Source organism: Phacochoerus africanus, chromosome 15, assembly GCF_016906955.1.
Source record: "Phacochoerus africanus isolate WHEZ1 chromosome 15, ROS_Pafr_v1, whole genome shotgun sequence".
Lineage (NCBI taxonomy): Eukaryota > Metazoa > Chordata > Mammalia > Artiodactyla > Suidae > Phacochoerus > Phacochoerus africanus.
Window position 1 is genome coordinate 111,955,406 of NC_062558.1, and position 25,724 is coordinate 111,981,129.

The window sequence follows — 25,724 nt, forward strand, 5'->3', positions numbered from 1 at the left end:
ACTTGACTTGCGTATCTCTTAATTCTCACAACGGTTCTGTACTGTCCATCCTATTACCATCCCCATTTTACAAAGAAAACTGGCGAGGCCAAGATGTGAGCCCTAACCAGCCTTCAGAGCCCACTGCTTTTAACCTTATACCAGTCTAAACTCAATTGCATAAGGTGCTTAATTCACAGACAGCCTAGAAATTGGGCAGGTGAGCTTTTAATCAACCCTGTTCAGACGTGTTCACAAGGAAGGTCCTTCGCTTTGGTCAGAATGGCGGGGGCCGGGGGCGTTAAAAGTGGGCATCTACGACCCTTTAACCAAGAGCTGACCACACTCTTGCAGTGAAGGAGGACGCCAGCTACCTCCAGTCCCTCCAGAGGGCGGTCAGCCTTCCCCGAAGCGCGGCGCGCGAGCGTCAGCACTCACAGGCCTACCAGCCCGGGCAGGACGCAGACACCCGTTGCTGTCTCTGAACCCAGGCCACGTCTGGGCCCAGGACGGACAGGGAGGCGCGAGGGCAGAGAGAGACCCTCGTCGGGCTGGGGAAGCCTGGGCGCGCAGCAGCGGGAGCGGAACCGGGTGCAATCCGACGGCCGGCGTCGCGGGCGCCCCTGAGAAGCGCACTGGCCGGAGCGCCTGGGGCGGAGGTCTCCGCGGAGGGAAAGCCCTTCACCCCCGGCGCTCTCCCGACAAGAGGAGCGGCGGTCGGGGCCGGCCTCTGCTCTCAGGGGCCCCGGACAGGCGGAGAAAACCAACCTGCACGGAGAGCGGTGGTGGGGGTCTGGCAGTGCGGAGCGTGAGCCGGTCCTCTCCAAGGGCTTTGGGGCTCAGCGGGGCGCTGTGGACGGCGGCTGCGAAGGGCCAAAAGTAGTCCTGGCCTGCAGGACGCCGCGGCCCACACGCCGCTGAGTTTGGGGCCCAGGTCCCAGGTCCAGGTTGACTTAACGGAGCACGTTCCCTAATAGAATTATGGCTTTTAGTCGACCCTCCCTCACCTGACCTGTGATCACGCAGTGGGTCAGATCTTGTGACGAGTATGTTCTGGCCTATTCAATTTGAGTCAGGCTCCAGGAGCAGCCTCTTAAAAGGAAAAATAGTAACTCATCATTTACTTACTGAAGCTGAGAAGAGCTGGCCCTAGCTCCAGGAGCTCTTGGTGGAATCCACTTACTTGAAAAGGCAAAAAGCAATCTAGACCATAAATAGCGGTGAGTGATGCACCTCATCCCAGCAACAACTGGTGCCCTCAAGCCGCTGGTTGAATGAATTAAGGGCTATTGATGGGTGGAGGGCGAGGTACTGCAGACCAGGGACTTCCTGTATCTCAGGGACAAGAGAAAAGTGCTATTCGTTGAAGCTACAAGAAGACAGGTGAAGTCCCAGCAAGGAGGAAGAGGACAAACCAGCTAATAGACGCCCTGGCATTTCCCATACCATGAATGAAAGAGGTTACATTTGGAGGAGTGAGCTTGATACAGATTATGGACTACCAATTCAACGCTGCAGGTAATTGGGAGTTACTGAAAGTTATGGGAAGAAATGCATTGAGATTATATCAGACTAACACATGGATCCCTTTGGCGAGAGAACAGATCTGGAGACAGGGAATCAAATTAGGAGACTTAAAATAGAAGAATCCAGGTACCAGGTGATGAAAAGTCACCTTAATTAATTTAGCGGCAATGACTGTAAAAGAAAGCTCTATAAACTCTTGTGACTGATTAAGGTAAGGAGTGTAGGGAGGGGGGTATCATATATTTTTTGTTGACTGAGAGAATTATGGCATTTCCAAACAATGTTTTGTAAGCAGCTGAAAATCTTAGACCTAAGTTGATTCAAAACTTTAATGCATGAATTTTACTGTATTCCCACTTGATATACCTCCAAAGATGGTGAGCTGGCTGTCTTATCATGGGGCCCCAAGTCATTGACACAGCTCTCGATTTCCTTTTTGTGTGGACTTGGGAGTTTTTAAATCAGGACAGAAAACAATTTAGGGTATTGGTGGTACCTGCCTGCTCTTTCTACGCACTAAGTACTTCTTGACTTCTTAACTCCATAGCAATGGGTGAGAAACAACCTCAGGCAACACCCTGAAGTAGGGAATGAGGCCTAGGTGTCACTAGAATGCTCTGAAAGATAGCTGAACCAAAGACATAAGGTCAGTTTCAAGTAGGACATGATTTAAAAAAAAAAAAAAAAAAGGAAGAGAAAGTTCTCTTATAGAGCAGCAGCAGCTTAGGGATCAGGCCTCCTCACTGAGGTGGACTGGGTTCGGCCCCTGGCCAAGATATTTCCACATGCCATGGACCAGGCCAAAAACAAGAAGTGCACTCTTCCCTCAACTCAAACATCTTATTAACGCTTTTCACTTTGTTTTGTAACTTGCCAGTCTCCTCTTCTAGGTAACTTCTTGAAGGCAATCTTTTGTTCAACTTTACATTCCCAGGGCCCATCAATGTCTGAGATTAGGCAGATAGATGTTGGTTAAATAATCATCAAATGCGCTAAAGGACAGAAAATGAAGACATACAAAAAGCAGTGGAGACCTTCAGAGAGGCATTTCTGTAGAAGTACCCACATCCTGACCTTATGAAGGTCTTGCACTGCATGGACTTTTCACTACTAAAGGACCTGCTTCCACAGATCATGTTGGATGTATGTGTGTGGGGTTTTTTTCTCTTTCTTGGCCACACCTGTGGCATATGGCAGTCCCTGAGCCAGGGACTGCATCTGAGCTGTAGCTGTGCCCTAGTCACAACTGTGGCAATGCTAGATCCTTAACCCACTGTGCTGGGCCAGAGACAGAACCAGCAGCACCACATAGACAAGCCGGATCATTAACTCACTATGCCACAGCAGGAACTCCTGAATGTATGTTTTATAGGACACATTTTCAGGCAATCTGATTGTAATTTAAGACATCACCAAAGGGAAGAACATAAATGGGTTCTCTTTAAAACAGATGCATTAGAGCTAGACCCTCAAAAACATGGTTTTTCTCTAAGACTGTTACAGGAGCTTGGATGAATCATTAAGGTAATGAAAACCATGCATAGGTTCAGTAATAACCTCCTCAATGACCCAATAACTTCAATGACTATCCTTTAATTCATAAATATATGGAATGTCAACTTTTAAGTCTAGGATTCAGAAGTTGCTTTGGAATAAATACATATTCTTGTAAGAGATGCTAAGATTAGAGGCAGTCACAGCCCTAGGGCAGTCCCAAAACAACTATATATTCTATAATATACTTGAAACATGTTAGAGTATGTACTTTTTAAGTTAATCATTATTATTTAAAGTTTTTTTTTTTTTTTTTTATGGGAAATTCTGTTCCAACATGAGAAGTCAGGAACATATCTTCCTTCTTCCTCAACCCTGTAAATTGGGGAAGGAGCTACCCTTACACCTGCGGCACAACTAGAATCTTCAGCTACCTTTCCCAGCAAAATTAACAAATGAACATCTTCTTGTGTTACCCCTGCCCCCATCCCCTATCCTTCCAATCTTGGAGACAGCAGGCAGGGGAAGAAAAAAAAAAGGAAGAGTGAAGTTCCTCACAGCAGTGGCTACTCCTGGGAAAATGAGGCACAGATACCACAGCACTATGTTTTATTAGGGATTTCACTAAGGTTAAATCTCTAGGATTGAAGGAGTCAGTCCAGGGGCACAAAGCCCACAAAGCCTCCTCAGATCTCATAGTGAACCACTGGCTCAGGTTCTTTGGTGGGATCGCCGCCTCGTTCCAGGTACAGATCATTGTAAGGATATTGCTTTGGCCCCTAAGGGAAAAAACACAGGTCAGCAAGAACAACATATATCCAGGTATTGGCCTGGCTACACCTTACTCTGGGGAAGAATCACACACAGTACTTGGGTACGTGGTAGCCTCTGGTCAGACCTGGGCTGGCTAGAACAGCAGGCACAGCACTCTTCTTCTACGCTCAGCCCAAGGCAGAGCAAAAGCCTAGACTGTAAGAGAAGTGCTGCCTACCCTGTGTGTGTGTGTGTGTGTGTGTGTGTGAGAGAGAGAGAGAGAGAGAGAGAGAGAGAGACAGAGAGAGATGGGTGGGGGGAGAAAGGAGAGAGAGAGGGAGTGTGAGGGAGAGCTTTCTAAATGAGACGATGCATCCATCCATCCCACTCTCTCTCGGGGTCGAGACAGACTCAATCTCCTTTAAGTCACTCAGCCTCTAATGGTTCCACCACTAAAGTGGCCTAGCAAATGAGGCGTGCAGGAGCAGCAGTGGGGGAAAGCACAGAGGAGACACAACTGGGACGTGCTTTAGGGGCTGCTGGCTTTACCAACAAACAGCTGTCAGAGAACACAGCTCAAGAGGAGGAGAGAAGGGTGATGTGCTTACAGAACTGAAAGACGGGAGAGCCACACTGTGTTTCTTGCTCTCCTGAAATGAAGTTAGTGCTCACACCAGCCCTATGTGCACTCTCTAGCCTGGGGCCCCTGGGGCTCGGTAGGAAGGCTTGTGTCAGTGCACACAGACAGACCCGCTACCGTTAGGACACTGATTCTCTCTGCAGAGGTAGCAGTGTGCAGCCAGCTGCAAACACAGCAGCCTCTTGCTTCCAAGTTCCTTTCCTCACAATCTACCCTGTAGACTACTTCCAGATTAACCCTCCTAAAAACCTAGCCTTCATTATGGCATTCTTCTCTTCAAAAACCCAACATGGCTCCCTGCTGCCTAGAGACAGACCAAGTCATCACTGTATCCCCAACCCCAATAGCACCTTCTGTACTTGCTAAGTGATAGGGGCTTCATAAACATTTACTGAATTAATGCATTACTATACTATCAAGTCCAGATCTCTTGGCCATGCAATAAAAGGCACCCAACCTAACCTAAATGATCAAGTCAATTCGAGATATTTTTTAACACAGCAGTTTCTACACCTGATTTTCCAGGACATCAGAATTACCTGGGAACTTGTTAAATATTGATTCTAGAACCCCATGGTAGAGGCACTGAATTAGGCTCTCCAGGAAATGGAGCCTAGGAATCTGAATTTTTAGCAGCTCTCCAGGTAACCAATACAGCTGGTTATCTAGGAACTCTTTATAAGCCTATTCCACTCCAGCTAATTCCCTGTCCCCTTCCTTCCTTTGTTCTATTTTCTCCTGCCTCAAATGTTCTCTTCAACTTCGCCCCACCATCTTAAAAAAAAAAATATAAAGAGTTACCATCATGGTTCAACGGTAATGAACCTGACTAGTATCCATGAGGGCGCGGGTTTGATCCCTGGCCTTGCTCACTGGGTTAAAGATCCAGTGTTGCCGTGAGCTGTGGTATAGATCACAGATGTGGCTTGGATCCTGCATTGCCATGGCTGTGGTATAGGCCGGCAGCTGCAACTCCCTAGCCTGGGACCTTCCACATGCCATGGGTGTGGCCCTTAAAAAAAAAAAGGCAAAAAATATAAATGTGTGTGTGTGTGTGTGTGTACATAGCCTTCTAATATAATCCTTGTCCTTAATTCACCTGATAGCCCCCAGCACACATTCACCACACATATGCATAAAAATGTGCCAAATTCCTACATATATGTTCCATTGTTGCTCATGTCATTTATCTAAATTTTCTTCTTATCCAAATTAAACTTTCTTCAAGCTAGATAGTATATGTTCTATGTCCTTTACGTTCTAAAATCTAATGATAGGAGTTCCCGTCGTGGCGCAGTGGTTAACGAATCCGACTAGGAACCATGAGGTTGCGGGTTCGATCCCTGCCCTTGCTCAGCGGGTTAACGATCCGGCGTTGCCGTGAGCTGTGATGTAGGCTGCAGACTCGGCTCGGATCCAGCGTTGCTGTGGCCCTGGTGTAGGCCAGCAGCTTCAGCTCCGATTAGACCCTCAGCCTGGGAACTTCCATATGCCACGGGAGCGGCCCAAGAAATGGCAAAAAGATAAAAAAAATAATAATAATAAAATAAAATCTAATGATACATGCTGTAGTAAACAATTGCTTCCAATATCCTACAGGAAGTGCCCTTCACACCAACAAAGGTGTGAACTCTAGATTGACTCTAGACTCTTTGAAAGATCACTTGCTGAAATATTATCGGTAAGCAGAGGCCCCACATGACAATTCTAGAGACTAGTTGGCTTCCCCATTCTCATTCCTCACCTAGTCCTAAATTCTTTCTCACTCAGACTGACCCAGGATGTAGGCAGGAGCAGTCCTCTGGTGTTTGCACCAGGCCAGTGGGTGAGGAGCTCAACAGGTCTTCCCAGGAAGCCAAGCTTGGTATGGGCTGGATCCCTACTTTGGAGCCTTCATTCCCTCAGGAAATGGGCTAAGTAAGTGAGGCTGAGGAAGCACTTCTCAGATACTCACCACAGGCTGGTAGCTGGGGTAAATCTCTCCTACCCAAAACATGAACAGCATGAAGGCCACGAAACCGAAGAGGTGCTTACACATAGTATTCCAAGAAACAGGAGTCGGGGATGTATCCACACGGTTCCTGATATACATGTCTAGGTCCCAGTGTATCTGAGGCAGAAAGGCAGATAACGGTCACACACTGTTCTTCCTGCAAAAGGCAGGCAGTCAGAGTGATCAGGGCCTCATCCAAGGCTTGAAAGGCATTCTACTACCCTGGGCAGTATTCGGAGAGCTAAAATATTTCATGCAAACGGGGTTCAAAAGAAAGCTGGAGTAGCAATACTCATATCAGTATTCTGAGAGCTACATCTGAGATACTGGGGCCCACAGGACTGGATGCTGACTTATGTCTAGGTTCGGCTGACCAGAGACAGCCCAACCATGGGAATGCACAATACAGAGCTTTGATAATCCCCAGAAGTCCTATTCCTCATGCCACACGGAACCTCAGATCTCAGATAGCTGGACTTTGTTTCCTTGGGCGGAAAAGACTCAGTGTTACTTGGGCGGGAAAGTGCCATTTGAGCTACAGGATGACCTTAAGGAAAAGGAAAGAAGGTCAAATGGGATATGTTCCTCTCACCGGTTCACCCCAGTTCAACCGCAGATCTGGGTGGTCCCAGTCATACCATGGATCCCTCTCTTGCTGTGAGCGGTCAGGGAGCTTCGGGTAGTCACCATACCTGAGAGACAGCAAGAACTTCTGGACAAGGCTCAAAAGAGTAGCCTCACTTAGACAATTCAGTCACCTCACCTCATCTCAGAGATAAGAAACCAAATGATAGAGATAACTGCCTCACTCAGGGACAGAAAATATGATCTTCAAGTCAAGATCTCAATATTTTTTTTTGTCTTTTTGCATTTTCTAGGGCCACTCCCACGGCATATGGAGGTTCCCAGGTTAGGGGTCTAATCAGAGCTGTAGCCGCCAGCCTACGCCAGAGCCGCAGCAATGCGGGATCCCATCCACGTCTGCAACCTACACCACAGCCCACGGCAACGCCGGATCCTTAACCCGCTGAGCAAGGGCAGGGATCGAACCCGCAACCTCATGGTTCCTAGTTGGATTCGTTAACCACTGCGCCACGACGGGAACTCCAAGATCTCAATTTTTACTAAACACAGAACTAACTGTAGAAGTCCAAACTGTCATTAAGAATTCATGTCAGGGGAGTTCCCGTCGTGGCGCAGTGGTTAACGAATCCGACTAGGAACCATGGGGTTGCGGGCTCGATCCCTGGCCTTGCTCAGCAGGTTAAGGATCCGGCGTTGCCGTGAGCTGTGGTGCAGGTTGCAGATGAGGCTCGGATCCCGAGTTGCTGTAGCTCTGGCATAGGCCGGTGACTACAGCTCCGATTCAACCTCTAGCCTGGGAACCTCCATATGCCACAGGAAGCGGCCCTCGAAAAGGCAAAAAGACCAAAAAAAAAAAAAAAAGAATTCATGTCAGGGAGTTCCCATTGTGGCTCAGTGGTAAGAACCTGACATGGTGTCTGTGAGGATGTGGTTTCAATCCCTGGCCTCACTCAGTGGGTTAAAGATTCAGTGTTGCCGCAAGATGAGGCACAGATCAGATGTGGCTTGGATCTGGCATTGCTGTGGCTATAGCACAGGCCGGCAGCTGCAGTTCTGATTCAACCCCTAACCTGGAAACTTCCACATGCTGCAGGTGTGGCTGTAAAAAGAAAAAAAAAGAATTCATGTCAAGGAGTTACCTGGTGGCCTAGTGGGTAAGGATTCAGCATTGTCACTGCTGTGGCTTGGGTTACTGCTGTGGTGTGGGTTCAATCCCTGGCCCAGGAACTTCCACATGCCACAGGCACAGCCAAAAAAAAAAAAAGGATATACACAAACTTTATTTTTTTTTTTTAGGGCCACGCCCACGGCATATGGAAGTTCCCAGACTAGGGGTCAAATTGGACTTGTAGTTGCTGGCCACAGCCACAACCACAGCCACGTAGGATCCAAGCTGCATCTGCAGCTTACACCACAGCTCACAGCAACTCCAGATCCTCACCCCAATAAGCGAGGCCAGAGATCGAACCTGGGTGCTCACAAATACTAGTCGTGTTCATTGACCACTGAGCCATGATGGGAACTCCTATTTATTTATTTATTTATTTTTTATTTTTTTGTCTTTTTGCTATTTCTTTGGGCCGCTTCCGTGGCATATGGAGGTTCCCAGGCTAGGGGTCCAATCGGAGCTGTAGCCACCGGCCTACGCCAGAGCCACAGCAACGCGGGATCTGAGCCGCGTCTGCGACCTACACCACAGCTCACAGCAATGCCGGATCGTTAACCCACTGAGCAAGGGCAGGGACCGAACCCGCAACCTCATGGTTCCTAGTCGGATTCGTTAACCACTGCGCCACGACGGGAACTCCCCTATTTATTTTAAATTGCTGCATCCACAGCATATGGAAGTTCCTGGACTATGGATTGAATCAGGGACTGGGGAAAAAAAAAAAAAAGAATTCATGTCAAACTCTGAAACATTTTAATGTACATAAGCCTTTTTTTTTTTTTTTTTTGCTTTGTGGGGCTGCACCTGTGGCATATGAAATTTCCCAGGCCAGCCTTGTCTGTGACCTACACCACAGCTCACAGCAGCACCGATCCTTAACCCACTGAGCAGGACCAGGGACCGAACTCGATCCTCATGGATGCTAGTCAGATTCATTACTGCTGAGCCACAAGGGGAACCCCCTACATAAGCTTTTCTTACCTCTTTCAATAAAAAGAACAAAAGGAACACAATGTTGTAATGTTAGCACTGGAAGGAAATTTAGCACGAAATCACTGTTTCCGTCATTATAAAATAAAACTGAAGTTTAGAGTCTAAACATAAGTTCACCCAGCTAATCAGAATAAATAATACAGATAAGAAGAACACTCATTTCATTACAACTATGTTCCTCAACCACGGAGTTGGCATACATCTCCAGATCTCAAACACTTCATGGGATTTCTTGATAAGATGGGTTTTCCCCCCAATAATTCCAGGTTCAACTTATACAGACTAATCAAGAGGCTAGTCTTCTCCACAGCACAATAAAATACATAGGAAATGATGACAACTAGATATGTGTCACAGAAAGTGATTGGAAAACAACAAGATGAATAGGAGCTGCTAAAACCACGACTGAAAAGAGTGATTCTAGGACAGAAGAGGACGGTGCTGGTAATCACCTCAGATAATTAACCATAGGGATATTATGGGGTTCAGGGGAATACTATCAACTGTAGTAAGGGATTGGCTATTTAATCTGCTTTAAAGTCGTTATGATTTCCACGGCCTTATGGCAAAGATATTGTTAAAAAAAAAAGATATACACATAAATGTAGCGTATTCCATCTATAAATAAAGCTCTCATGACAGGAGTCCAGCTCCAGCCTGGTCACGTGCCTGGATGACAGCACCTGAGCCCAGCAGATGCTCAATCTAAATGAAACCTTGCGCTCTGGATGGAGCCAAGGAAGGTTCCTGCTATTCAGGGGCCCTCAAGGGAGCTATTAAAACCTCGGCTTCCTCATTTGAGGAAACTGCCTGAGCCAAGGAGAAAATTGAAGTCCTCTCGGCTGCAGCTGCTCACCCATCCCCTCCCACCTCCCGACAGATCGAGAAAGGCACCCACACCATTGACTTTGAGGGATCAAGAGAAGGTTCGGGGGAAAAGGGTCAGAGTAGAGCCACCCAACCCAGCCAACCTTCTTCCACAACTGCCCAAGGGCGAGGAGACCCTGTCTCACCCCATGCCATCATCTGGGTAAGGCTCGTAGTCTTCTACCCGCATATTATACTTCTTGGCGGCGGCAGCCCGTTCTTCCGGGGTCTTGGGATAGGGTCCTGGGAACATGTCCTTGGTAATATGGGAGGCTAGAGAGCAAGAGAGGGTAAGTCAGAAGCGCCCCCATTCCTCCTGCCGCTCTGAAGGCTTCGAGGTGCAGTGGCTGCAGAGGTCGAAGCCCGAGACTTCAGAGGACCAGCAGACCCGCTACCTGTTTTTCTGAAAAGTACTAACTCCACCTCCGCCCCCGCCCGGACTCAGCCGCCGCAGTATCCACGATAGGCACCCTCCATTCGACACATCAAACCTCAGGCGACCCCTCCCCTCAGGCGACCCCTCCACTGAGACCTCGGTGATTCTCGCGGACCTGTACGTGCACCCAACGGCACCACTTTCCGGGCTGCCCTTTGCAGCCATCGCACTCCCAGTACCCCCGCCTTGGCCGCCGCCATCTTCACCTTCTTCCAGTTTCACCCCGCACATGCGCAAAGGCCTGTCACGGCGGCTGAGCTGGGCCAAACGCGATAAGGGAGAAACATCTCAAAGGTTCAATAAGGGCGTGGCTTAAATGGTGCTGGGAAGCCATGGGGGAAGGTGAGCGGATGGATTGAGGCAGAGAGGGAGGGCAGGAAGGAGAGAAAAACAAGCCGACCATTGCTTTGACATTTAAGATTGTTGTGTCCTTTTTCTCCCTCAGTTGAAATCAGAGGCATCCAGGGATAACAGGAACTCAGAACCGGGGCATCACAGGTGGACGGCTGACCCACCTTTCCCAGGAGCTCTACAAGTAAAATGACCCTTCCTTAATCTCTAGCTGCTTGCCTTTTTCCTCTCCTTCACTGGCCCTTTCTCCTTCCATTTCCAAACATGATCATTATTGAAATTCAGCCCTTGGTCTCGTTTGTTCTTGTTCGGCTTTCTAGATTAGTTACCTCCTTCTGTTAGACGTACAGTGCAACACAAAAATCGGCGCCGAACTGGTTCTTCAGTTTCAGTCCATGTTTACATCCGAAAGTCTCTGTCACCTCAACCTATGCTATCATCTGAACCTGCCTCAGATTTGCTAGGACTTGGTTTTCACTTAAAGCCGAACCACAATTAACAAACACTAGCCTAACAAAAGAATAGGGGGCATTATGGTTTGCATATGAATGTTTTTATGTACTTAAATGGGATTTAATTTACACGGTATAAATATGCTGATATTTCCAGGAACTTTTAGGGTGATTTTTATTTGGAGCAGAGCCCATAATTAAAGACATTCTCATATTTATCAGCGCAATAAGAACTGTTATGTAGTATTCGGTATATGAATTTGGAGGAAGAACTGCTTCACAGCAACTTGCCCTAATTAAATGAGCATCTAATTAAAGTTCGGAATGGTTGGATGACATTTGTATTCAATCAATAGCAATTTCTGACTAATTTGGTAAAGAAACAGAGTTGGCCTAAATTGTTTATTTTTATTAATATATAATTCACATACCAAAAAATTCATCCCTTTAAAGTGGACAATAAAGTGATTTTTAATATGTTTACAAAGTTGCACAATTACCACTACTCTCTAATTCTAAGACTTTTTTTTCAAACCCCAAAAGAAACCCTATATACACATAGAGTATCCTTCCTTCTTCCACCCCCTGGCAACCACTAACTTACCTTCTATCTCTGAGGACTTGCTTGTTCTGGACATTTTATATAAATGGAATCATACAATATGTGGCTTTTTGTGTCTGACTTATTTTACTTAGTGTTTTCAGGGTTTGTCCATGTTGTAGCATGTTTCATTTCTTCATTACTTTTTATGGCCAAATAATATTCCATTATATGGATATATAACATTTTGTTTATATGTTCATTAGTTGATGGACATTGGGTTCTTTCAACTTTTTGGCTATTATGAACAATGCTGCTATGAACATTCTTGTAGAAGTTTTTGTGTGGATGTATTTTCTTAATTCTCTTGGGTATAAACCCAGTAGTGGAATTGCTGGATCATGGGGTAATTCTGTGTTTAACTTTGTGCAAAACTATAAAAACTATTTTTCAAAGAAGCTGCACCATTTTACATTTCCATTAGCAATGTATGAGAGTTCCAACTTCTCTACATTCTCACCAACATTTGTTATTAATCTGTCTTTGTTATCATAGCCATTCTAGTGAGTATTAATGGTTTCTCATTGTGGTTTTGATTTGCATTACCCTGGTGATTAAAGATATTGAGCATCTTTTCACGTGCTTTTTTTGTTTTTTTGTTTTTGTTTTTTTAGGGCTGCACCTGCAGTGTATGGAGGTTCCCAGGCTAGGGGTCAAATCAAAGCTATAGATGCTGCCCTACACTACAGCCGCAGCAACATGGGATCCGAGTAGCATCTGCAACCTACACCACAGCTCACAGCAATACTGGATCCTTAGCCCACTGAGCCAGGCCAGGGATCAAACGTGCGTCCTCATGAATACTATTCAGATTTGTTTCTGCTGAGCCATGATGGGAACTCCAATTTTTTTTTTTTTTTAAGAATACTTTTTTAGGAGTTCCCGTCGTGGCTCCGTGGTTAACGAATCCGACTAGGAACCATGGGGTTGCGGGTTGGGTCCCTGCCCTTGCTCAGTGGGTTAACGATCCGGCGTTGCCGTGAGCTGTGGTGTAGGTTGCAGACGCGGCTCGTATCCCGCGTTGCTGTGGCTCTGGCGTAGGCCGGTGGCTACAGCTCCGATTCAACCCCTAGCCTGGGAACCTCCATATGCCGCAGGAGTGGCCCAAGAAATAGCAACAACAACAACAACAAGACAAAAGACAAAAAAAAAAAAAAAAGAATACTTTTTTAGTAGTTCCCGTCTTGGTGCAGCAGACACTAATCCAACTAGGAACCATGAGATTGTGGGTTCCATCCCTGGCCTTGCTCAGTGGGTTAAGGATCCGGCATTGCCATGAGCTGTGATGTAGGTGGAAGACCCGCTTGGATCTGCCATTGCTGTGGCTGTGGTGTAGGCTGGCAACTGTAGCTCTGATTAGACCTCTAGCCTGGGAACCTCCATATGCTGTGGGTGAGGCCCTAAAAGGCAAACAAACCAACCAACCAAACAAAAAAAGAATAGTTTTTTAAATGTTTGATGGAATTCACCAGTGACTCCTGGGCTCTTGCCATATATCTTTTGCTGAGGCCTTCAGAGCAACCTTTGCCCAACGTCTATCCATCGCTTTTCCATTCTTCTTTGCTTTTCCTTCTGACTTAGGTAGGTCAAGTTTGTGTCTCTCCCCATCCATGAGTGTAAAATTTAATGCCTCACTAAACTTGCCTCCTTCTTTGCCTGTTGTGTATGCCTTGCAGCAAAAAAAAAAAAAAAAATTGTGAATTGGTTAACCCAATGATCACCCCTAATCAGTGGGAATAATATTTCGTCCCCGTCTTCCGGGGCCGATTGTAGGGTGTAGAGCTGTAGGTCACCATTAGGAGGCGCTCCCCCAGGACTCGGAGCCGCGTTCTTAGTGTCTCGGCCTCTCTCGCGCGCGCGCGCGCGCAGCCTATCTCTATGGTTTCCGTTGTTTTTCTCCGGAATGGGCGGAGCTTCCGGTTCCGGTGGGGCCGGCCCCAGCGGCGGAGATGGCGGCGACGGCGGCGGAGCTCGCGGCCTCGGGCTCAGGAGAACCCCGGGAAGAGGCTGAAGCCCCGGGCCCCGCCTGGGATGAGTCCCAGCTGCGCAGTTACAGCTTCCCGACCCGGCCTATCCCGCGTCTGAGTCATAGCGACCCCCGGGCGGAGGAGCTTATCGAGAATGAGGTAGGGGGCGGGGCCGTGTCCGAACAGGGAGGGGGAAGGGACCAGGATGGGAGGAGAGGTCAAAGGCGAGCGGTGATGGAAGCGTGGGACTAGCCGGGCTGAGGAGTAGGGCCTAAAGGGAGATGGAGAGGGAAGCGAGGAGAAATGGGACTTGCGGGGTTCGTGCTGGTTAACAGGAGAAATTATTTTGAAGTTGGGAAGTTGTTGGAATCTTGGGCCAAAACCCATCACCTCTTTGGCACGACTTCACTTTTTTTTTTTTTCCTTCTTAGGAGCCTGTGGTGCTGACCGACACAAATCTTGTATATCCTGCCCTAAAATGGGACCTGGAATACCTGCAAGAAAATATTGGCAACGGAGACTTCTCTGTGTACAGTGCCAGCACCCACAAATTCTTGTACTACGATGAGAAGAAGATGGCTAATTTCCAGAACTTTAAGCCGAGGTCCAACAGGGAAGAAATGAAATTTCATGAGTTTGTTGAGAAATTGCAGGATATTCAGCGGCGAGGAGGTGAAGAGAGGTAAGTTCCCAGATCATGGTTTTCCATTGGATCTAGGGCATCCATTTTCCTTTCTTGTACTTATTTGAGGATGTGTTCTCTAGCTTGAGGAATGAGGGAATGGTTAGACTTGAGTTTCGATTCTCAAATTTATCGTATCCATACAATGAGAGTCAGGAGTTACCTAGCAGAATCTGGGTGGGGGCGGGGGTGAATGGAATGAGTGAAGTCGTTGGGGTGAAAACTATGATGAAGCTTAAGGCACATGTCCTATTCAGAGTGAGAAATCGTTACTTGACTCTCACTTGGGAGTGCAGTCCAGTGTTGCCAGATAGTTTGATTTTTCATGAGAAGTCAGAAGTCAGGATGTTTATTTAAAGTCTTTGACGTCTAAATATGGGCAACTAATTCAGATTTTTTTAAAATGCTGCAAGGGGGCAATTAAAAATGTTTGTCGTTGGGTTTTTTGAGATTGCGGGTTTGTAGCCTTTGTCCTAAGGCACTGGAGGCAGTGTAAGCTGGAAAGTTGTATAGGTGAGGGTGAGGAATATTGATACCCTGCATTTTATTGATAGTAAACAGAACACCCACACACAGGGCTGATTCCTTAGCTCCCTCTTGATCTCTTCATGAGGGCTGCCTCTTTTGTAGGTCCCAGACAGCATTCAGTCCCACACTATAACATTGTCTCTGGGAAATTGCAGTCACTGAGTACTTCATGGTGAATAACCAGCTCCTTGTCACTTTTGGTGCCCAACCCTGGGTTTTTCTTCATTTTCCTGCCTCAGTTCTTTTCCTAACTCTGTTAGCAAAATGTGGCAGAGTGAGAGGATTTGAAATACCTCCCCCCCACCCCCACCCCGTCTTTTGTCTTTTGAGAGCCACACCTGCAGCATATGGAGGTTCCCAGGCTAGGGGTCTAATCGGAGCCACAGCTGCCGGCCCAGGCCAGGGCCACAGCAATGCCAGAGCCGAGCCACGTCTGTAACCTACACCACAGCTCACGGCAATGCCGGATCCTGAACCCACTGAGTGAGGCCAGGGATCTAACCCGCAACCTCATGGTTCCTGTGTTCCTGTTCGGATTCATTTCTGCTGTGCCATGACAGGAACTCCCCTTTTTTCCCCCCCTGGCTTCTTGACTCTTAGCAGTTGTCTTTTTTTTTTTTTTTGCCTTTTCTAGGGCCGCTCCCGTGGCACATGGAGGTTCCCAGGCTAGGGGTCGAATCGGAGCTGTAGCTACCAGCTTACGCCAGAGCCACAGCAACGTGGGATCTGAGCCTTGTCTGTGACCTACACCACAGCCCACGGCAACGCCAGATCCTTAACCCTCTGAGCAAAGCCAGGGATTGAACCTGCAACCTCACTGTTCCTAGTTGGATTCGTTAACCACTGATTCACAACAGGAACTCCTTAGCAGTTGTCTTGATAGGACTTTGACCAAAATAGTTTCCAGGATCTGAACTATGATTGATTTGTTTCTTTATGTTTTATAGAGACTGGTTCTGTTGACCCATCTCAGACATTATTAATGTCCTCAAGTTTACCATAGCATACATGTGCATTTATGCACATGCACCCAATTAAGAAGAGAGCTTGATTTAAATGGTGCTGGTGCAGTGTAAATCTATTTATTGAATGAATCCTTTGGTTCCTCAGTCACTTTAAGTTTCTTGCTTTCCATAGTGAGCATTTTGCTTAAGTATGAGCTATGGATGTAATGTGTACTTTATGACTGATTTAAGGAAACTTTTTTTTTTTTTTTTACTGTGTAAAAGTTTTGCTCTACCAGCTGACTTTAGCACCAGCCAACTCCATTATATAACTACGTACAGGTTGTTATGATTCTGGGGTAAAGAGTATTAGGATCCTCTTTACATTATTTTGAGCATTGACTGTTAAGTTTTAATAGGATTGCTTAGATTCATGTTTGGGGGGTATTCCTGACTCTTTCAAAGTTACTTGAAAAATATTTGTATGAACATACATACATCATAATCTAAGGAGAGTTGCAAGGTTGCATTTGAGTCTTGAGGGTTTCTTGTCCCCAGACAGACAGCTGTTTCCAAATTAGCAAGATTTTTAATTAATGTTGCTTTAAACATCATAATTGCAGGCAGTGAGATACCTTTGAGCCTTTTTTTTTTTTTTTTTTTAATGGCCACACCCTCAGCATATGGAAGTTCCTGGGCCAGGGATTGAATCCTATGCCACTGCTACAGCAGTGCTGGATCCTTTAACCCACTGTGCCAGGCCAGGGATCAAACCTGTGCCTCTGCAGTGACCTCAGCAGCTGTGGTTAGATTCTTAACCCCCTGTACCACATCGGGAAGTCCACCTTTGAGCCTTTTGAAGTAATGTTCTCAGGACCAGGAGGGAGTGTTTCTGTTACTTTTCTTCATGTTTGTCTCCTAATCAATGTTTCTTGATCAAGGGCTTGACCAGGTGTGTCTGGGTCTTCACATCCCTCAAGTAGCTTCTGCCCTTCCTCAGACATGTTAGGAGCCTTAGGTCTGCAGAAATCTGGGTGAGATATCCTTCTGCTATAGATGGCTGCTGTAGATAGGTGGCTGAATCAGTTAAGATAAACTAGGGTTCAGGCCAGAGCTTGGTGACTTGAAGCAACAAAGGTTTATTTCTCACTCATGCTACATGTCCATCTCAGGTGACCCGGAGACTCTATTTTTATATCTTCTCTAGTTTGGGACCCAGATTGCTCCAGTAGTTGCTGACTGAAACTTTGAAGTGGCTGTGGCAGAGGGAAAGTGATGTGGTAGTTTGTACTGGTTCTTAAAATTACGGTTTGGAAGCGGCACCAGTCACTTCTGTGGACATTTTATTGGCAAAGCAAGTTAAATAAGCAAGCCTGATTTCAAGGGGGTACAGAAGAATGACTCCACAGGGAGAGAACTAGCTCTTGGTAAATAGTGATAACAATCTGCCACCGTAGCTGTCAAGGGTGAAGAGGATGTCTTGGGCTCTGAGAGTTTCTGGAACAAGGCAGAGTCCCTTCATTCTAGGGTCTATGGGCAGGCCTTAAGGCCTGTGAAATTAAATGAAAGTTTCATGTGTATGTGCATTTTTATGGGGAACCTTCCTTGGATTCTGCCCCCCCCCCCCCCCCGCCCCCGATTCTTAAAAGGATTCATGCTGTGACCTAGAAAAGGTTAAGAATCACTTCTTGAAAATACAAAATTTGGGGTTGAACAGAGCTCAGAGAAGGATAGCTAAGGATTCAGTTCTGTGAGGTTCCCATGACTGCAGCTCTTCTCTGTAGGAAATGCTGGTGTGGGCTTGGGTTTGGATTTCCAGGTGTAGGGAGGCCATGCCAGGGACAGTGTATATGCGCTAATGGGATTTTTTTTCTTGGGGAACATAGGTTGTATCTGCAGCAAACACTCAATGACACTGTGGGCAGGAAGATTGTCATGGACTTCTTGGGTTTTAACTGGAACTGGATTAATAAGCAACAGGGAAAGCGTGGCTGGGGACAGCTGACCTCTAACCTGCTGCTCATTGGCATGGAAGGTAAGAAATCTTTCAGAAAGCAGCATGGCTTGGAGTCCTATGAACAGATTTCTAATCCTTTCTCCACCACTTATTTGCTCCATGACTTTGAACAAGTCATGTAATTTTTTTTTTTTTAAGGACCACACCTGCGGCACATGGAAGTTCCCAGACTAGGGGTCGAATCAGAGCTGTAGCTGCCGGCCTACACCACGGCCACAGCAACACAGGATCCATGCCACATCTGTGACCTACACCACAGCTCTCAGCAACGCCAGATTCTTAATCCATTGAGCAAGGCCAGGGATCAGACCTGAGTCCTCATGGATACTAGTCAGGTTCATTACCACTGAGTCACAGTGGGAACTCCGAGTCGTGTAACTTTAAGTCTCAGCCTCCTGAATATAAAAGGAACACAGTGATATAATGAACTATGAAGATTCAGTGAGATGTAACAAATGTTACATCTTTAAGCTCGTTTCAGGCACTCTAAAAAGAAGGTTTCCTTTTTTCTTCTTCAGCTGCTGTGTGAGTGCATATACACAGATATTAAGGAGCTCTAAAATTCTGCTGTTTTTCTATTGGAGCTGTCTGTATTCAGATTTTTTTTTTTTTAATCCTAGTAGAAGAGGGAACATTTTTTCCAGTATAAGTTGAACCTTATCTTTTTTTTTTTGTCTTTTTGCTATTTCTTGGGCTGCTCCCAAGGCATATGGAGGTTCCCAGGCTAGGGGTCCGATCGGAGCTGTAGCTGCCGACCTACGCCAGAGCCACAGCAACACGGGAACCTACACCACAGCTCACGGCAACGCCGGATCGTTAACCCACTGAGCAAGGGCAGGGACCGAACCCGCAACCTCATGGTTCCTAGTCAGATTCGTTAACCACTGCGCCATGACAGGAACTCCAGGAACCTTATCTTTTGAACAGATAATACATTCATGGGGTTATATTCAAAAGGTATGAATAGGTAAATAGTGATAAGTCTCTTTTCCACTTCTGTTTTCCAGCCTTCCAGTTTTTCTTCCCTCCCTGGAGGCACTCACTGTATGTTATTAGTTGCTTTTGTACCTTGCTAGAGGAGTTAATGCATACATGAGCAAATACGTGACTACTATTTCTTTTAGTAAAAAGAGAAGCCTTTAAACTCCATTGTCATTGGCTTTACCAGCCAATGTCATCGTCTTATTCTTATTTTTATTTCTGTCCCTAGCTCAGTGCCCCGCCCATAGTCTGTATTTAGTAAATGGTGAGTAAATTGGATTGAACAAGGTAGCAGAATAATTATTGATTGTTATTCATCACTGGGCTCTGAAGTCTCTTCTTTGATTCTTCACATTTATATCCTTTGCTGCCAGTATTAATAAACATTTTCAGTGTTGCAGCTCATGAACTGACCCTTAACCTGCCGTTTTGAAACTCCTGGTTGACTTGCCGAGAGCCGGTTCTTGTTTACTTGACTGAATTTCTTCCCTTTCCCTTCCTCCTCCCTCCTTCCTTCTTCCCTCCCCTCTCCTTCCCTTCTCTTTCCTTACCTGCAGCATATGGAGTTCTTGGGCCAGGGATCAGATCCAAGGCACAGTTGCAAACTGTGTTGCAGCCGCGGCAACGCCAGATCCTTAACCCACTGTGCCAGGCCAGGGATCGAACCTGCATCCTAGCACTGAAGAGACACCACCAAAAGCATGGTGGCATGCTTTTGTGCCACAGCGGGAACTCCACTTGACTCTGAATTTTTATGTTCCCTTCCTGTCCTGTGGTAGAGGACAGGGAAGCAGATCCCTCAGGTAGAGGTGAGAGAACACATCTCCTTTGAGGATATACCTGGACTCTCTGCATTCGGGAAGGCAGCGTCTTGGCTCGCCCAGGCAGGCCTGGGAATGTTTCCTAAACCCCATACCCTGCAGAGGGCCCTTGAGCTCTCAAGGATTATGCAAAGGATAAACATCAGATGCAGTCCCAGTTATAGTGGATGGAGCATACATACACTTGGGCAGAACTATTTCAAGATGGCATTTTAAATAATTTGCCTTATTGAAAGTATACAACATTCTTCAGGAATCTGATATGCTTGCCCTTGATGAGAGTCAACAACTCTGGTGCTGATCTAAAAAAGTAGTGCATCCTATAGGTGTGTTGAAGTGGAGCAAAGTTTGAGTATCTTTGAGCTGTAGAAGAGCTACCCAAAGCAAGTACATACTCATTCAACTTAAAATGACTAGTTCACTCTATCAAAGAAGATTATGCATGCATTATTGATATCAGTCATTTCAGTTGGTTCTAGCTTGTTTTGCTTCCCATAGTCAAGAAAAGTGCAAGTACAGACTCCCCCCGCTACCCAAAAGTAGAGCATTCCTGCGAAACCTTCCATAAGTTGAGATGGTGTAAAAGAAGCAATTACCTTAGGACGCATCTCGCTAATGGATGCACAGTGTAAATCAAGATGAAGCACAGATGCTCACAGACACAGTTCAAAGCTATGGTGCCTTGATGCTGAGATGCTGAGTGTAGTTGCCAGGGAAGGAGATCGGCAGTGCTAATATAATGGCTTGCTGCAAAGCACTGAGTGATGTTTGTGCTGTTTTTTTTTTTTTTTGTAAAAATGAAAATCCCGTTTGGTTTCTTGTTGTTGTTGTTGTTAGCAAAGACAGGTACTAATGTAAGTCTTTGTAAAAGCAAAGTGGAGTAAAGTGAACTTTTGAAAAGCAGGGCATACCTGTATGCAGAGTGTATTATTTTGTCATATTTGTGTTATTTTGGTTTGTTTGTTTGTCTTTTTGCCTTTTCTAGGGCCGCTCCCAGGCTAGGGGTCCAATTGGAGCTGTAGCCACCAGCCTACACCACAGCCACAGCAATGCTAGATCCCAGCTTCCTCTGTGACCTACACCATAGCTCATGGCAACACCAGATCGTTAACCCACTGAGCAAGGTCAGGGATCGAACCCGCAACCTCATGGTTCCTAGTCGGATTCATTAACCACTGAGCCACGACGGGAACTCTGCATTTGTGTCATTTGATGTGCAGTTGCTTCCATTAAGGGCACAGGCATCATTTAAGTTTACTTTGCTAATTGATGGTAAACGCTTTGCCAGTGTTGTTTGCTGCTAGACTTATATCACCCATTAAAAGTATGATACCTAATTTGCTCAGAGTCATAATTACAGTCTCCCTGATTTTGCTTGAAATTTTGATTTGGAACCCTTTGCTTAGAGGGCAGATTGGGTTTCTCTTCAGCATTGGGGCCTATCTTCCAGCCTGTGCAATAGAGCTACCACTCCTAATTAGAAAATGTTTTTCTTCCCACAGGAAATGTGACACCTGCTCACTATGATGAGCAACAGAACTTCTTTGCTCAGATAAAAGGCTACAAGCGATGCATTTTGTTCCCTCCGGATCAGTTTGAGTGCCTCTACCCGTATCCTGTTCATCACCCATGTGACAGACAGAGCCAGGTGAGTTCATGTGGTCTGAGGAAGGTGCCTTTGGGATCAAAGGCAGGACTGTCTCCCCTTCTCTGTGGTGGCATGCCAGATTTGAGCAAACTCAGAAGATAATTTCACTGTATGGCTTGCAAATTCCAGGCCCCTGTGGTGGTCCCCAGATGTTTAGGGCAGACCCCGTCACTGATGTTGGTGGACTGTGGATTAGATTATAAACTTATGGAACAAAATGTGTACATTTCCATTGGATTTAATAATGTTTTCATTTGTCATGGGTGCTTCTTTTGATTACAGAAGGATATATAGAATTGGGGTATGTCAGTGTCTTTTCTGGATCTCAGTGAGGTATGTGTTGACTTTGTGGCCAACCAGAGAGCTCTTCTCCTTTCTTTTTTTTTTTTGTCTTTTTTGTCTTTTTTGCCATTTCTTGGGCTGCTCCCGCAGCATATGGAGGTTCCCAGGCTAGGGGTCTAATCGGAGCTGTAGCTGCCATCCTACGCCAGAGCCAGATCAACGCAGGATCCGAGCCGCGTCTGCGACCTACACCACAGCTCACGGCAATGCCGGATCGTTAACCCACTGAGCAAGGGCAGGGACCGAACCCGCAACCTCATGGTTCCTAGTCAGATTCGTTAACCACTGCGCCACAACGGGAACTCCTCTTCTCCTTTCTTGAGGAGAGGACTGCTTAGCTACCTCATTGTCGGAGTCCTTGCTGGTTAGAATATGTGTTTGGGAGCACGTTTCTGAAGGTTTGGGTGAAAGGTGAGTCCTAATTGCTCAGCTCTACATGCCATGAGCAGGTGTACCTTGGCCTTGCAAACCGATGATCTCCTTCTGACCTCAGGAGCACTGAGGCCTGGAATTCTTTATCATTTAACATTCAGCAATGCCTGCCTTCTAACATTCTCTGAGAGAGGGAGAAGGAGTTTGTGTATGTTTATTGTATGTTGTGTCTTTGCTAGATAAAAATTCTAAAGACTTTTTAAGGCATCTTTCTTGATTACCAAAGTAACTGATTAAAAATTTGGTGATTGACTGATTTTTTTTTTTTTTTCTTCTCTTGAACCTCTCAGGTGGACTTTGACAATCCTGACTACGAGAGGTTCCCCAATTTCCAGAACGTGGTTGGTTACGAGACAGTGGTTGGCCCTGGTGATGTTCTTTACATCCCAATGTACTGGTGAGGATGGGGCTAGGACTGGGGCTTTCTGGGGAGCTTTCTTTTGCATGCCCTGGAAAGCCTTATCCGTGTCTCTTCTTTTGAGTTATGGCAGGATTGGTCTTAGGCGATAGGCAGGTTGGCATATCCAGATGGTAAGCATACTGGACATGGGGGAAATGACAGCCATGTCTCTAGACATGACAGTTCCTCAAGTCCAAAGAGGTTCCCAGATTTGAAGCTGGAAAAACTGTTACTGGTTCTTTGGTATTTGGAGACTGAACGTGATTGCCTTTAGCCCCAGGGTGTGTTTGATAGGATGAGTGTGAAGATACTATCTTAATTATTTCCCTTAACTGGACTCTACCCAGTTTCAGAGGTTCCCTCTCTCTGAAAAGTACTGGTGGCAAACAGGAGCTTGTTTATTTTCTTGCAGGTGGCATCACATAGAGTCATTACTAAATGGGGGGATTACCATCACTGTGAACTTCTGGTATAAGGTGAATATGGGTTTGTTTTTTTTTTTACTAGATGGGACTGGTGTGAGGTAGATATAATAAATTATTTGGGGCAGGGCGGGGAGGTTGGATATCTCTGGAAGCGATCCCAAGGTCTTTGGGGAGATGAATAGGGACGGGGTTAAACTGGGTTTCTTAAGGGAGGATGGTGCTAGGAACAGTGGGTGACACTGAAGCCTGCTAAAGACATTTCCTGAGCTGCTGCTTCCTTTGCAGGGGGCCCCCACCCCTAAGAGAATTGAATATCCTCTCAAAGCCCATCAGAAAGTGGCCATAATGAGGAACATTGAGAAGATGCTTGGAGAGGCCTTGGGGAACCCACAAGAGGTATGTGGCTGCCCCAAGGTTGCACTCCTGTGGCTCATTGGGCAGAGTGACCAGGAAAAGTCAGGATTGGTGTCACATTGTCTATAGCTCTTCTATTTCAGTATTTGCTGTCCTCTCTCTCCATTAGAGGTTATGGGTATGTTTAGAAAACCCTTATTTTCTGGTGAGAGCTGGGTTTGACTGGCGGATCAATTATAATCTGTTCCATGCTAGTAGTAATGTTCCCCATGGGGCTTGTGTGCCAGCTGGGGACCCCTGAGGGGATTCTTCTGGAACGGGAAGCGAACAGTAACGCATCTCCTCACATTCTCTCAGCTGTGCCAAGGCTGCTCTAGATAATGGTGAGACCTGCTTCCCATGCAGGTGAGCCAGTGGCCCATTGGGTAAATGAGGGAGGTTTGTGTTTGTAGTTCTCTTGCCTCCGTCCTGGGGACAGCCTCAGCATCCAGAGCACCCGTGGGGGTGGGTGATAGCATCAGCCCCCATTCCAAGTGACCTTTCCAGGATGTAGAGCCATTTAACATTCTTAAGGCACATTTATGAAACATGCAGACAAACACTCTGGGCTGTTTGGGGATTATTAGCTCCTCTGACTTTCTGTCAGTTTGGTGCTGCTTACAGATGTTGGGTGTTGTGAGAGGGAAGGTAAGAGAGATGGACCCAGAGGAGAGGGCCATGCCCCACAGAACTGAGTTGACCTCCAGGAAGAGAGTTGGTTGGAGGCTTTACAAGATTAAATGAAAGCCTTGTCCTTGACCTTGGCTGGACATCTATGCCTCCAGATGCACCCCATCCGGCTCTGGGGCCAGGGGCCAGGGGACAGGCAGTTCTGACTGGCTCCTCATGTCTTTTCACAGGTGGGGCCCTTGTTGAACACAATGATCAAGGGCCGATACAACTAGCCTGCCAGGAGTCGAGGCCTCCTGCCAGGTGACTGCTAGCCCGTCCACACCGCTTCATTGATGAGGACAGGAGACTCCAAGCGCTAGTATTGCACGCTGCACTTAATGGACTGGACTCTTGCCATGGCCCTGGAGGCAGGTGTTTGGGGCAAGGCAGGGTGGTTGGCACTCCACTCCCATTCGGAGGGACTTCTTACCCTTGCCGCTGTGCCCCAGCACCTTCCCCCCTGCCCCCTAAAGTCCTGCATTCAGTGTGTGGAGTCCCCAGCTTCCGGTTGTCATCATGTCTGTGTTTCAGTCTGTCGACCTCGGGGTGTGTGTGCGTGCACACGCGTGGATGTATTTGTTCCTTGATCTCCCCCTCTGGGTCAGGATGCCACTTCTGGCTCTCAGCTCTGTCTCCTGCAACCTCAGTGCCTCAGCCTGAGAGAGAGGAGAGCCTCTTGTACACCCACTACATCTGGGCTGCAGGGCCACAGCTATCGTAACCATGCAGTCAGTCTGTCCCCTCCCAGGTTTCCCAGAGTGAGGTTCCAGGCTGGTAAGGATGGCTGCTGGGACTCCATTGAGGAGAGGGAGGGTGGCTTGCTTTTGAGAGCCTAGATAGTGTCCTAGGAGAGCGAATCAGACTGGGTTCCAACTTGGACCTTCAAACTCAAGCCATACACAGAAAAGCGCCTTGGGACACAGGAACCAAGGATTGTGCATAGCTTCCAGATTACAGACACATAAGCTTCTCTCTTCCAGCACCAGCTCTTGCTCTCTGTCCTGGGTGTCAGGAGAGCCCTCCTAGCAGTGGCTTCTCTAGGTTCTAGGAGTGCAAGCCTCTGTGTGGATGTGTGTGCCTGTGTGTGTTCATGTGTGTCCACACTGGCCTGCCTCTTCTCTTTACCATGTTTGTACTACTTCACCTCGTGCAGTGGGACATACAACAGGAGCCCCAAGGCAGTACTGCCTGGCCTGATCTAAAGCTTTTAAACTCATTTTTAGCCATTGGGTGTTGGTCAGGTCTCACTACAACCTGCCTGAGGCTGACTGGCTAGAGCCTGCAGGTCCTATGACCCTTTTGGGCCAGGCCACGTCCTCTACGTCTGCCGAGCTTCTTGGCCGAGTAGACAAAATGGGGTCAAGCCTGGGCATCTAACTCACCACCCTGTCATCCACCTCATGGCAAGGGCAAAAATGTAGCCTTGCGTCTTAAAGCCAGCGCCTCCATCAGACCCCACTGCAGTGTTCCAGTAACACCCTCAGAAGTCAGGGCAACTTGTGGAGCATGGAGTTGAACTTCCTTTTCTGTTAATCGCTACTCACGGGAACCCCTCTCAGGGCTGCAGCTTACAGCGAGGCAGCTGTGCACTGCGCAACTCAAAGGGCCATTTGTCACAGCTGTTCAGTGAAAG

General features: G+C 46.9%; 3 protein-coding genes and 1 long non-coding RNA gene across 5 annotated transcripts in view; 2 read left to right on the top strand and 2 right to left on the bottom strand.

Moving 5' to 3' along the window:
* The window catches only part of SEC31B (SEC31 homolog B, COPII coat complex component), a 32,934-nt gene extending 31,319 nt beyond the window's left edge, over positions 1 to 1,615 (bottom strand). Inside the window, 1 exon segment of the mRNA XM_047759651.1 lies at positions 748 to 1,615. The gene's annotated coding sequence lies outside the window, so the exon portion shown is untranslated.
* Positions 1,616 to 3,592: 1,977 nt separating this feature from the next.
* Positions 3,593 to 10,706, bottom strand: NDUFB8 (NADH:ubiquinone oxidoreductase subunit B8). 2 transcript variants are annotated; one of them, XM_047759653.1, is made up of 5 exons: positions 10,642 to 10,706; positions 10,146 to 10,272; positions 6,979 to 7,078; positions 6,348 to 6,503; positions 3,593 to 3,779 (listed from the first exon to the last, which is right to left on the bottom strand). In XM_047759653.1, exons 1-5 carry the CDS (start codon positions 10,664 to 10,666, stop codon positions 3,687 to 3,689), a joined length of 501 nt encoding a protein of 166 aa, XP_047615609.1. In that variant the 5' UTR covers positions 10,667 to 10,706; the 3' UTR covers positions 3,593 to 3,686. The 2 variants fall into 2 exon arrangements, with proteins under 2 accessions (XP_047615609.1, XP_047615608.1); XM_047759652.1 differs by having other exon boundaries at positions 10,551 to 10,686.
* Positions 10,297 to 11,070, top strand: LOC125115550 (uncharacterized). Its single transcript, XR_007132133.1, has 2 exons — positions 10,297 to 10,777; positions 10,881 to 11,070. It is a non-coding gene; the product is annotated as an uncharacterized LOC125115550 (long non-coding RNA).
* A 2,667-nt stretch (positions 11,071 to 13,737) lies between these two features.
* On the top strand, positions 13,738 to 24,591 carry HIF1AN (hypoxia inducible factor 1 subunit alpha inhibitor). Its single transcript, XM_047760174.1, has 8 exons — positions 13,738 to 13,965; positions 14,238 to 14,488; positions 17,847 to 17,995; positions 21,282 to 21,427; positions 22,492 to 22,598; positions 23,014 to 23,077; positions 23,312 to 23,422; positions 24,280 to 24,591. The coding sequence occupies exons 1-8, from the start codon at positions 13,789 to 13,791 to the stop codon at positions 24,322 to 24,324; spliced, it is 1,050 nt and encodes a 349-aa protein (XP_047616130.1). The 5' UTR covers positions 13,738 to 13,788; the 3' UTR covers positions 24,325 to 24,591.
* Positions 24,592 to 25,724: the final 1,133 nt, after the last annotated feature.